At 39.6% G+C, this 12,711-nt stretch overlaps 2 protein-coding genes across 2 annotated transcripts in view; both read left to right on the top strand.

The window, feature by feature from the left end:
• The window catches only part of ACTB (actin beta), a 333,619-nt gene that overhangs the window by 155,045 nt on the left and 165,863 nt on the right, over window positions 1-12,711 (top strand). The window lies entirely within an intron of this gene.
• RNF216 (ring finger protein 216) overlaps window positions 1-12,711 on the top strand; it is a 136,938-nt gene that overhangs the window by 23,170 nt on the left and 101,057 nt on the right. Inside the window, exons 3-5 of the mRNA XM_081822766.1 lie at window positions 397-530; window positions 7,461-8,147; window positions 9,318-9,394. Of these exons, the coding sequence (XP_081678892.1) occupies window positions 397-530; window positions 7,461-8,147; window positions 9,318-9,394 (898 nt within the window). The remainder of the gene's footprint in view (window positions 1-396; window positions 531-7,460; window positions 8,148-9,317; window positions 9,395-12,711) is intronic.

Below are 12,711 nucleotides of genomic sequence, written 5' to 3'. Positions count from 1 at the left end.
GTTGGCCTGGTGGTGGGTATTGAGGAGGGCACATTCTGCATGGAGCACTGGGTGTTATGCACAAACAATGAATCATGGAACACTTCATCTAGAACTAATGATGTAATGTATGGGGATTAACATAAGAATAAAAAAAAAAATTGGCAGTCAAGATTTCACCAACAGATTTCTCAGACCTAGTATAAGAAAAAGTTGATAATGTTGTCAGATTTTCTCTATTGATTCCCAAAATGTATTATTGGCAAGGCTCACCACAGAAACCTGGCTGTTAATACTTGGGTGCAGGTGCTGCTTGAGATAAGCTAACACACCAGTAGCTTTTCATGCCAAAATTGAATTAAGAGTGAATGTGAGCATGCTCATCTCCTGGTAACCATGTTCCCTGCCTCCTTTTAGACTGGATCAATCTCAGAGATGGACCCATCACCATATCTGACTCCTCTGATGAAGAAGGGGTTCCTATGCTGGTCACCCCGGCTCCTCAGGAACACGACGAAGAGGACCTGGATGATGATGTCATCCTGACAGAAGTGAGTTTCCTTAAACTTACCATGATGAGACATTATTGCAAGTTATTGATCTGATTCTTTGGCCCTGCGGCAGTGGTGGCTGGGGCCTTGTAGGACAGCTGAGAGCGCCATTTCTGTTGCCCTGTAGCACTGTGTGTGTGCTGTGGTCCTGCATCTCAGAACAGCCCCTTTTCTACCCTGACTGATGCCCCTGTAGCTTTAGAAGCCGTATGTTTGGTCTCTTTCTCAACTTCTGCACTATTCCTGTGACTATTCGTGCACTAGTCTGCACTGTTGCAATTACTACAACCTTATTGTGTATCTTAATATCTGGTAGTGCTCATCTCCCCTGTTTACGTTTTTCAGAATCATCCTGGATATTTTTTTGCTTATATTTTTATATAAATTTTGAGCTCAGCTTTTCTAATTCCAGTAGGTAGATCAATGAATTCAAAACAAATCTTATTGTTAAACTTAACCATTTTTTTATAATATTGACCCTTTCTAACTTTTGTTCCATTTGGTCTAGCCTTCCTTTATATCCGTCAGCTAGAGCATTTTGAATTTTTCTTAGTATAAATGTTAAACATTTTTGTTAAGTTTCTTCCTGTTATTTTATCTTCTCTGTCACTTTTGTAAATGGCATCTTTTCTTCCACTATACCTTTTAACCACTTTTTTTTTTAATTTAGGAGTCTGTTGGTTTTAAAAATAATTTTATATTAATTTCACCTTATCTTTATCATCTGTAGTTGTTTTTCAGTTGACCCTATGAACCTCTCAAGGGATGGCATCTGATCTACCTGCAAATAATGATACTTGCAGTTTCTTCCTTTCTAGTTTTTATATGTCTTTATCCTGTCTAATTATATTAAATAATGCCTTCTCAAAAATTTTAATAGTAGGAATAGGAATGAGAAATACCCATTGGCATAAATGGGAATACAGAATACTTTTAATGTTTCTTCGCTAAGTGAGATGGTGGCTTTTTGCTTGAGATACCCTTTTTTTTTTTTTTTTTTAAGATTTTATTTATTTATTAGAGGGCACCAGCGGGGGAGGAGCAGTGGGAGAGGGAGAACCAGACTCCTGCCTGAGCAGGGAACCTGATGTGAGACTCAGTCCTGGGATTCTGTGATCATGACCTGAGCCAAAGACAGACGCTTAACTAACTGAGCCACCCAGGCGCTCCTGCAATACCATTTTTTAAAGTATGTTAAGGAAGTAGCCATCTACTTTAAGTTTTTATTAGTGCATATAGAATTCTATCAAATTCCATTTCAGCATCTGTGGAGATTGTCGTATAATTTTTCTTCTCTCTGTTAATCTCTGGATCGACTCTGTGTGGTAATGGTATTATAATGTAATGGTAATATGCCCTTGGATTCCATTTGCTAAGATATTATTTAGGGTTTTCTCCATAGATCTCATGAGTGAGATTGGCATATAGTGTATGTGTGTGCCTGTGCTGTCTTTGACAGGGTTTTTATAAACATGATTGATTCTGATTTCATAAAAAGAATTTAGAGGTTTTCTTTCTTCTTTGCTTTAATATTACTATTTTAAATAACATTTGAGTTATGTTCCTTATAGATTTGGTAAAATCTGGCATTTGGGCTGTTGCTTTTCTTGGAGGCCAGTTCTTTGAAACTGTCTCAGCTTCCTCTATGGTAATTAACATGTCTAGATTTTCTGTCACTTTTTTTTTTTTTTAAAGATTTTATTTATTTATTTGAGAGAGAGAGAATGAGAGACAGAGAGCACGAGAGGGAAGAGGGTCAGAGGGAGAAGCAGACCCCCCGCTGAGCAGGGAGCCCGATGTGGGACTCGATCCCGGGACTCCAGGATCACGACCTGAGCTGAAGGCAGTCGCTTAACCAACGGAGCCACCCAGGCGCCCCCCTTTTTTTTTTTTAAAGTAGGCTTTGCACGCAGCATGGAGCCCAACGCAGGGCTCAAACTCAATGACCATGAGATCAGTACCTGAGCCGAAATCAGGAGTCAGACACTTAACTGACTGAGATACCCAGGCGTCCTCTTCTGTCACTTTTTTTTTTTTTTTAAGATTTATTTTAGTGTAGGGGGGCAGAGGGAGAGAGAGAATCTCAAGCAGACTCTGCACTGAGCATGGAGTCCAATGCAGGGCTCGATCTCACGACCCTGAGATTATAACCTGAACTGAAACCAAGAGTTGGGTGTTTAAGTGACCAAGCCACATCAGGTGCCCCTTCTCTCACTTTAATATCAGTTTGTATTTTTGTTTTGTTAAGGATTTTATTTATTTGACAGAGACACAGCGAGAGAGGGAACACAAACGGAGAGAGGGAGAAGCAGGCTTCCCACTGAGCGGGGAGCCCGATGCGGGGCTTGATCCCAGGACATTGGGATTGTGACCTGAGCCGAGAACTGAGTTCTCAACAACTGAGCCACCCAGGCACCCCTTAATATCAGTTTTGTTCACTGATATTTTCCTACAAAATAATTTCTTTAAGGTTTTTTTTAGTGTATTTAATAAAATTAAATAACCTGTTGTCCTCTCTCTGTCCTCTGAGTCTGTGGTTCCTCCATTTTCCTTTTCTATTTTGTGTACTTGTGTTTTATCTCCTTTCCCTGATTTGATGAACTAACATTACCTTCCTTCCTCCCCTCTTCTCCCTCCTTCACCAAAGAAACCGCTTTGAGATTCGTGTTCTAGTGCTACCATTTGTTTTCTTACTAATCAGTTTCTGCTTTTGTCTTGAATGCTTTCCTTCTAGTTTAGCATATTTAACACGCTTCTTTGGCATTTATTTTATGGTCCTTTTACTGACTTGAGTTAGTCATTCTTCATTCTTTTATATTTATTATTTTACTTATTGCCATGTAATGTATCACCTCAAAACTTAATGGCTTAAAACAACTGTAGTCATTTGTTTCTGTGGATCAGGAATTTGAGAAGGGCTCAGCTGGATTGTTCTGGCTTGGGACGTCTTGTGTGGCTGTTGTCAGATGGTGCTGGAGCTGGGGCAGCAGGGGACTGGAGCAGCTGGAAGCCAACAGGCATTGCTTTTATCGGGGCTTCTACATAGGATCTCTCTCCCTTTTTAAAACAACTTTTTTGAGATATAATTCACATACCGTACAGTTTATCCATCTAAAATATACAGTTTGGGGCTCAGTCAGTTAAATATCCAACTCTTGATCTCAGCTCAGGTCTTGATCTCAGGGTCGTGAGTTCAAGCCCACTCTGGGCTGCACATTGGGCGTGGAGCCTACTTAAAAAAAGAAAAGTATATAGGTCGGTAGTTTTTCATGTATTTACAGAGTTTTGCAGCCATCAACACAATTTTAGGACGTTTTCATTATCCCAAAAGGAAACCCTATGCCCATTAACAGTGATTGCTAAACGCCCCCACGCCGACACCACCATCCTCTGCAGCCCTCCCTAGGCAACCACTAATTTACTTTCTGTCTGTATACGTGTTCCTTTCTTATGGACATTTCATGTGAATGGGATCATACAATATGTGATTTTATTTGTGACCAGCTTCTTTAATTCAACATAATGTCTTCAAGATTCATCTGTGATGTAGCATAAGTAAGTACTTCCTTTTTATTGCCAAATAATATTCCATTGTATGGATGTACCACATGTTGTTTATCCATTCATCAATTGATGGACATATGGGATGCTTCCACTTTTTGCTGTTAGGACTAATGCTGCTATGAACATTCATATAGCAGTTTTTGTGTGGACATATGTTTTTTTTTCTTGGTTATTGTCTTAGTCCATTCTGGCTACTATAACAAAATACCACTGGGTAGCTTATAAACAACAGAAATTTATTGCTCACAGTTCTGGAGGCTGGGAAGTCCAAGATCAAGACTCCAGCATGGTTGTGTTCTAATGAAGACCCTCTTTCTGGTTCAAAGCTAGCACCTCTCACTGTGTCCTCACATGGTAGAAGAGGCTAGGGATCTCTCTGGAGCCTCTTCTACAAAGGCACTAATCCCATCCATGAGGGTTCATGAGGGTCGGGAAGGCTGACCCGAACATTCAGACCATAGCAGTTATACCCCTAGGAGTGGAATTGCTGGATCATATAGTAACTCTATTTTATTCTACCAGACTGTTTTCCATAGCAGGTGCACTGTCGTGCATTCCCACCAGCAGTGAATGAGGGTTCCAGTTTCTCCATATTCTCTCAAACAATTGTTAGTTATATCTTTTTATTAATGCCATCCTTATAGATGTGAAGTGGTATCTCATGGTTTTGAATTGCATTTCCCTATGGCTAATGTTATTTAGCCTCTTTTGATGTGCTTATTGGACATTTGCATATCTTCTTTGGAGAAATGCCTATGCAGATCATGTGCCCATTTTTAAATAGGATTGTCTTTGTATTATTGAATCTTTGTATATTCGAAGTGACCCTTTTCAGATACCTGATTTGTGTATATTTTCTCTCATTCTTTGAATTGTCTTTTCAGTATTTGATGGTGTCCTTTGAAGCATAAAAGTTTTGTTTTTTTTTTGAAGCATAAAAGTTTTAAACTTTGATGAAATTCAGTTTATTCTTTTGTCAGTTGTTTTTGGTGTCAGGTCTAATACATATGATCTGTTTTAAGGGCTTGTTCAGGCTTCCTCACATCACAGAGGTGCCTCAGCATTAATATAAATTAGTACTTTAAACTCTTCCTGGATAAAGACTTTAGAACACTTTAATTCTATTTACCTACCAAATTAAATACTGTTCTTTAAATATATTTTAATTCTGTATACATTTTTTTAAACCCTACACAATCTTTTTTGTTTTATATGATCAGCATCCACTTCACTTCGTCCAAATACTTACCTTTTTGTTGCTCTTCATTCCTTTCTGTGTCTTGCAGATTGTTTTTCTTCTACCTAAAGAACACTCCTTAGGACTTCCTTTACAGTAAATCTGATCTTTTCACTCAGCATAAAATTCTTTGTGGTAGTTATTTTCTTTTAACACTAGGAATGTATTATTCCAGTGTTTTCTGGCTTTTTTGTGTTGAAAAGTCAGTCTTATTTTTGCTTTTGAAGGCAATATGTGCTTTTAAGAACTTATATTTGATTTCTGAAGTCTTCCTGTGCTATACTTAGATTTCTGTCATTTGGGGTTTTTTAATTCATCCTGCTTAGATCTTCAAAACAAATCAAGCCACTGTCCTTCCTGAATATTTGTATTTTGTCTTCAAATATTGCTTCTTATCTCTCTCTTTCAGAACTCCACTTACATAGTTGGTAAAACCTTTTCACTGTAGTCTTTATTTCTACTGTTTTCTTACCTAATTTTCAAGCATTTTGTATCTATTCCTTATTTAGGCTGCTTCCTTTTTTCTTTTTTTTTTAAGATTTTATTTATTTGAGAGAGAGTACACGTGTTAGGGGGAGGGACAGAGGAAGAGGGAGAAGCAGACTCCCCACTGAGCAGGGAGCCTGATGCGGGGCTCCATCCCAGGACCCCGGGATCATGACCTGAGCTGAAAGCTGACACTTAACCGACTGGGCCACCCAGGTGTGTGTGTGCGTGTGTGTGCGTGCGTGTGTGCATGCGCACAGGGGGTGTTTGTACACATGGACTTATGTTTATATAGCCTTCTCTTCTTAGGACCTGGCAGAGGTTGCTGGTTCCACAGAAGCCCATTTCAAAGTTTCTGTCCATCCTATGTCACTGACAGCCTGCTCCCCCCACCCCCCCCCCACAGGTGTGTGTTCCATTATAGTCTAAGCTCCTCAGAAATTCCTGTCAGATGGAGTGGAGGTTCCCCTTGTTCCAAACAGGGTATTGGTCTTGTCCTCCCAGGGCACACCACCGTCTTTGGAAAACTTTCTGCCTTCCTGAAGCTTTCTCTTCCTTATCTGAAGTCTGTAGTTGTACTTCTGTCACTGCATTTATCAGCTCCTCCTCTTATATGTTGTGATTTGGGATTGCACATGTCTGCTGGTTTCATCAAAGATTTTCAGTTCTTCTCCCTGGATTGGGATGATTTCAGAGGAGAGAAAGGTCAGAGGCATCTGTATTCCGTTACCTTACAGTTGGACGTCCATTTCAGTTAAACTACTCTCTTGGGCATAAACTGTAGAATGTCTCTGATTTTTTTCTTTTTATGTTATAAGCAACGTGGCAGTGAGCATCTGGTATATATGTGCCCTTTAGATATATAAGGGTTTGTAGAATAGATATAAAAAGGTATAAAGGTATAAAATATAAAGGTATAAAATAGATATAAATAGATATAAAAAGATAGATCCTAAGGATATACGTTTTTAATTTAGTCAGTAATGCCAAATTGTTTTCCTAAATCCGCCAGCATGTGAGACTTTTCCCACATCCTTATCAGTGTTTGATATTATCTAACTAAAAACTCTGCCAGTCTTATGGGGGGGGGTGGGGGGTCTTTTTTTAATTTGCATTTTGCTAACTACTAATGAAGCTTAAATTCTTTCCATATTTTTTAACAATCCTCATTCCTCTGCTGTTTTGTCATTCTTCCATTATTTCCTCTACTATGCAGTTATTTTTTAGTGGTCTCAGGTGAAATTGTAATTCAAACTATAATTCAGGTTCCAGTCTTTGAATGGCTACTCTGATTCTTACAGTTGTGATCAAATTTCAATATTAAGAGAAATGTTGAGAATAGATTTTGTTGGGTAGGGTGTTTTGGTTTTTGTTTCTTTCCTGTCCTGTCTCCGAAGCTCAACATAAGTACACAAGGAGACATAGACCTAGGAAAGAAATTGAATTATTATTAAAATTTCATTTTTTCTTAGACAAATAAACCTCAGACATCACGACCCAATCTCATCAAACCAGCTGCCCAGTGGCAAGATCTCAAAAGATTGGGAGAAGAAAGGCCTAAAAAGTCTAGAACAGCCTTTGAAACAGATAAGAACGGCTATTTTTCAGTGTGTAACAGCTCATTGTTTGATTCTGGGGCACAGGATGATTCTGAGGATGACTACGGTGAATTTCTGGATCTTGGGCCTCCTGGAGTTTCTGAATTCATTAAGCCAAGTGGCCAAACAGAAAGAGAACCCAAACCTGGACCAAGTCATAACCAAGCAGCAAATGACATTGTCAACCCGAGATCAGAGCAGAAAATCGTTATCTTGGAAGAAGGTAGCCTTCTTTTACCAGAAGGTGATCCTCTGGACTCTCAGAACCAGTCATCTGAAGATTCAGAGACAGAGCTTTTATCAAACCTTGAAGAATCTACTGCTATCCTAGATGATCAAGCCATCGAAGAAGACTGCTGGTTAGACCATCCTTATTTCCAGTCCCTAAACCAACAGCCCCGTGAGATAACAAACCAGGTTGTTCCTCAGAAGCGGCAGCCTGAAGCAGAACTGGGCCCGTTGTTGTATCAGCATGAACCCCCAGGGCTGGCTTTTCCAAGGCCAGCTTTTCCAAGACCAGAACCCCAGCAGGATGGGATTCCAGGCCCTTCTTCTCCTCAGCCTGCCCATCCTCTAGGAGAGCTTGAAGACCAACAACTAGCAATAGATGATGAAGAGCCAGGGCCAGCCTTTCCACTACAAGGATCTCAGGAGCCCAATTTGGAAAACCTTTGGGGGCAAGAAGCTACTGAGGTAGATCAAGAACTCGTTGCACTTTTAGTGAAAGAAACAGTAAGTTTTATTTTATTTAAGTGAATAATTACAGTAAATGTAGTGAGTTTTCTTTTACTGCAAAATCACAACAGGGGAGGAGGGGGGGCACTTCATTGTCCTAAGGGATCTATAGGTGGATACCAGGAGAAGAAAGACTCTGAAGATAGGAAAAATAAATCAGTATTCCTCATATACCCTTAACCCCACAGCAAGCCCTCTGGGATTCTAGCTGCAGATCATGGGTACCCTGGTGCTGTCATATGAGCAATCCCCCTGGTTTTAAAAAGGTTTTGAGTTAATTCCAATTCAGACCCGTAAGGCAGGTTTATAGATTATCTAGAACTGCACTGTCCAATGTGGTAGTTTCATGTACCTGTTTAAATGTAAGTGTCTTACAATTAAATAAAATTTATAATTCCATTTCCAGTGGTACTGGTCACATTTAAAGTGCCTGACAGTCACATGGGGCTGAGGAGCTACCATACTGGAAAGCACAGAATAGAATATTTCCATCATTGTATGAAGTTCTTTTGGATATCCCTGATACAGAGTGTGATGCAGGGCTGTGGGTTCTGGCTCAGCTGCTCAATGCCTTTGAGCAGGCTTTTAACCCTTCTTCCCCCGGGTGTTTTCATCTGGCACACTAGCTCATGTGCATCTTAAGAGGTAGTGCTTTACTCCTTTTTGGACTCCTTTTGCCTGGGCAGAGATGTTCAGCGTTAATTGAAAGAGTGAAGAACGGGGAGACGAGCCATGAGAGACTATGGACTCTGAGAAACAAACTGAGGGTTTTAGAGGGGAGGGGGGAGGGGGGCTGGGTTAGCCGGGTGATGGGTATTAAAGAGGGCACGTATTGCGTGGAGCACTGGGTGTTATACGAAAACAATGAATCATGGAACACTACCTCAAAAACTAATGATGTACTGTATGGTGATTAACATAACATAATAAAATAAAAGTTAAAAAAAAAACAAAACACGAAGAACGGATATGGAAAGTGGCAGAGGACCAGATAATCTCTAGGGTCCTTTCTAGAGTCCACAATCTATGCAGACACGTACGTCTGCACACAGACCTGCCTTACAGCCCCTTTCTCATCTTGAGTCATTTTACTTTTTGCCATCTGGTTTTTATTGCAATTTGAAACCATTCTTGTGGATAAAAAATAATGTTTTTATTCCTTTTCAGGAGGCAAGATTTCCAGATGTTGCAAATGGGTATATTGAGGAGATAATTCATTTGAAGAATTACTATGATTTGAATGTGTAAGTACACCACATGCCTTTTGTTTTTCTTATTGTAGTGAAATACACATAATATAAAAATCTACCGTTTTTACCATTTTTAAGTATACAGATCAGTGGCATTAATTATCTCCACATTTTTGCACAACCATCACCACCATCTCCAGAACATTTTCATCTTCCCGAAATGGAACTGTCCCCATTAAACATTAACTCCTCATCCCCCGCCCCTCCACCCCCAGCCCCTGGGACCTACACTTCTACTTTCTGTCTCTCTGAATTTGACTACTCCAGGGACTTCATAATAGTAGAATAACACAGTATTTGTCCTTTTGTGACTGGCTTATTTCACTTAGCATTATGTTTTCTTTAATGATCCTCTTAGAAGAGTTCTAATTTTAGTCATGGACAGACTTTTCTGGGTTTTACTTAATCCTGCATGGTTAGGAATTAAGGTGTTTTGTTAATTCTGAGCATTGATACTGCGTGTTTTGGTCAGGTTGTTTAAAGACATTTTCTTCCCTATATTTGTAACAAAGTGTTCTGCAACCACTCTGCCTGTTTGGAGAAGTGTATGGAAGTGTTTCTTTAGTGTTTATCATAAAAATGATAACTATAATTTTTAAAAAATAAAAGTGTCCCAAAGAAAACAAAATAAGTCCTTTTCTTTTTACACTCTTTTCCCTCCTAGTCTGCAGAGGTAAAACCGTTGTAAGTTTGTGAGGAACGTAGAATACTGAAACTAATAAAATTTTCAGTTAATTAATACAGATTGCATCCATCAAACAGAAGTAGTAGTATACCTAAACCTCTGTCCTCAAAAGATTATGCCCAGCACTATAGTACTCAGCCCAGAGTGCAAGTGAGAGCTGTTCCCTGCCACGGCCAGATGGGAAGAGCCCCATTTCTCAGGTCAGGAGCCAGAGGAGATGCTCTATTCTAATTCGTACAAAGACACTGTTGGTGCCAATGGCCACCCTGTCTGTCGCCCTCTATCCAGGGACAGCCACTGTGACCCGGTTCTTTTTTAAGATTTATTTTTTTGAGAGAGAAAGAGATAGCGAGAGAGAGCACAAGCGGGGAGGAGAGGGAGAAGCAGACTCCCCGCTGAGCAGGGAGTCCAACACGGGGCTCGATCCCAGGACCCCGGGATCATGACCTGAGCTGAAGGCAGACGCTTAAACGACTGAGCCCCCCAGGTGAACCAGAAATGAGTCAAAGTTTCATAATGTGTTTATCTCTTTAGCTTCTTAATCTAGAATAATCCCCCACTTAATTTTTTTTAAAATTTTTCCTCCTAGTATTTTTTAACATAGGTTGAAAGACTGTACGATGAACACCCATATATCCACCACCTGGATTATTATCTGGCATTCTCCTGTAAGATTTTTGTCCTTTTACTTCTTTTTTCTCTTTTTCTAAGTTACTGTGGACTTAAAGTTTTTATATAAGTGGTATTTTAAAATGAGTTACAACTTTTTTTGTTTTTGGTACTGAATTATCCTACGTTTGACCAGTAGGAACCTCTTAAGATGCATCTGTATCATTTTGACAGGGCCCAGTTAGTCTGAGCATGTCCTTGCTTTGTAAAATACAGAGTTGCCTGGGCTTACCTTGAATGTTTCTGCCCTAACCCTGGAATGTGGTCATTTCTCCAAGAAACCCAGGTTTTTGCCACTAGCATGTCATCACTTGTCAGCCCTTACAGGAGAGAGACGAAGGAAATATGGGTTTTTTTGAATTACACGTTCATGATTTCCCGTTTAAGTTTAACATTAAGGTTTTTTTCCCCTCAGTCTTTCTAAATTTTACATTTTTGTGTTCTTCCACTAAAAATGTAGTTTCTAGTAACATTAATACATTTTTTTATCCTATAATATAAAATAAATTGTAGTACCAGTGTTACTATTAAGGACTACTACTGAGTGAAGTAAAAAATGTTTTATAGTTATTTTGTGCTTAATGCATATCTAACTAAGGCAGTACAGTTAGAATATAGACTATCCTAGGCAGTAGATCAAATCACGTTCCTCAGTTCTAGAAATTTGGTAGCCAGTATCTCCTCAAATAATCTTTTCTCTTCCTTTTGCTGTCAATGCTTCTCCCCCATCCTCTGTGGCTCTTGACCCCATCTCTTTCTTCAATGCAGTCCTCCAGCTCACTAATTTTCTTTTTAGTGGGGTGTAATCTGCCATTAAACTCATCCACAGAGGTGCCTGGGTGGCTCAGTTGTTACGCGTCTGCCTTTGGCTCAGGTCTTGATCCCAGGGTCCTGGGATCGAGCCCCGCATCGGGCTCCCTGCTCAGCGGGAAGCCTGCTTCTCCCTCTCCCACTTCCCCTGCTTGTGTTCCTGTGCTCGCTCGCTCGCTCTCTGTCAAATAAATAAAATCTTAAAAAAAAAAAAAAGCTCATCCACAGTATTTTTAGTTCCATTTCCTATATTCTTCTCATTCTGGCATCCTTATTTTATAATACTCCGGATCATTTTTCTAGTGTAATTTTTTGACTGTATTTTTAATCCATTTAGTTCTCTAAACACAATAAACATAGCTTCTTTGTGTTCTGAGTGTGATCGTTCTGACACGTGAAGGCCTTGTGAATCTCATTCTGTTGTTTCTGCTGGCTCTCTCGGTGTCCTGTTTTCCTTGTGCGTTTTGTAAATTTTGACTGTGAGCTCATTTCTTGGGGTTTTGATAGAAATGGTTCCTTCTGGGAGGATTCACTTTTGTTTTTCATCATGTGCCCAGGGGCAGTGTCAGTCTAACACTACTTTATACTTTAGATTGTTGTCTGCAAGGCTTTGGGTCATCAAGATGGTAAGAATTTAGTCCTGGATGAGGACTGGGTATAATCTTCACCAATTCTCACAGGGCGTTTTGTTTTCCTCTCCATCCACTCGTCAGTATTAAAGCATGTTTCTCCTTGTGGTCTGTAAGATTTGTCTGTGTGCCCTATGAAGTAAGAGCTCAAGAAGATGATGATTATCATCATCATCATTTTCTTTTTGAATATATAAATGACTTGATGAGTGCGCTCAGAAAAATGTCGCTTCTGTTTAGCTTCTCTGGGGTTTCACTTTCACTTAGGTTTGGACTCCTAGGAACTCCTAACTTTAATTTGATTACTTTACAAGTTCTGTTTTAATATCAGCATTTTTTAAGCCTTTTTTCTTGTGGACTGCATACAGAAAAATGCACAAAATAAAGATAGCCAGCATAGTAATTTATCACAAATCAAACATTCATGTAACTACCACCTAGAAATCTTCAAAAAATAGAACATTGCCACCATCTTTGAACACTAAGATTTTGTGAAGATTTCATGTTGTCCCTGTTCT

This window comes from Leptonychotes weddellii, chromosome 5 (assembly GCF_054177405.1).
Source record: "Leptonychotes weddellii isolate Sample4059 chromosome 5, ASM5417740v2, whole genome shotgun sequence".
Classification (NCBI taxonomy): Eukaryota; Metazoa; Chordata; class Mammalia; order Carnivora; family Phocidae; genus Leptonychotes; species Leptonychotes weddellii.
Note: the sequence above shows the minus strand (reverse complement) of the source record. Positions and strands in the feature narration are given on the sequence as shown.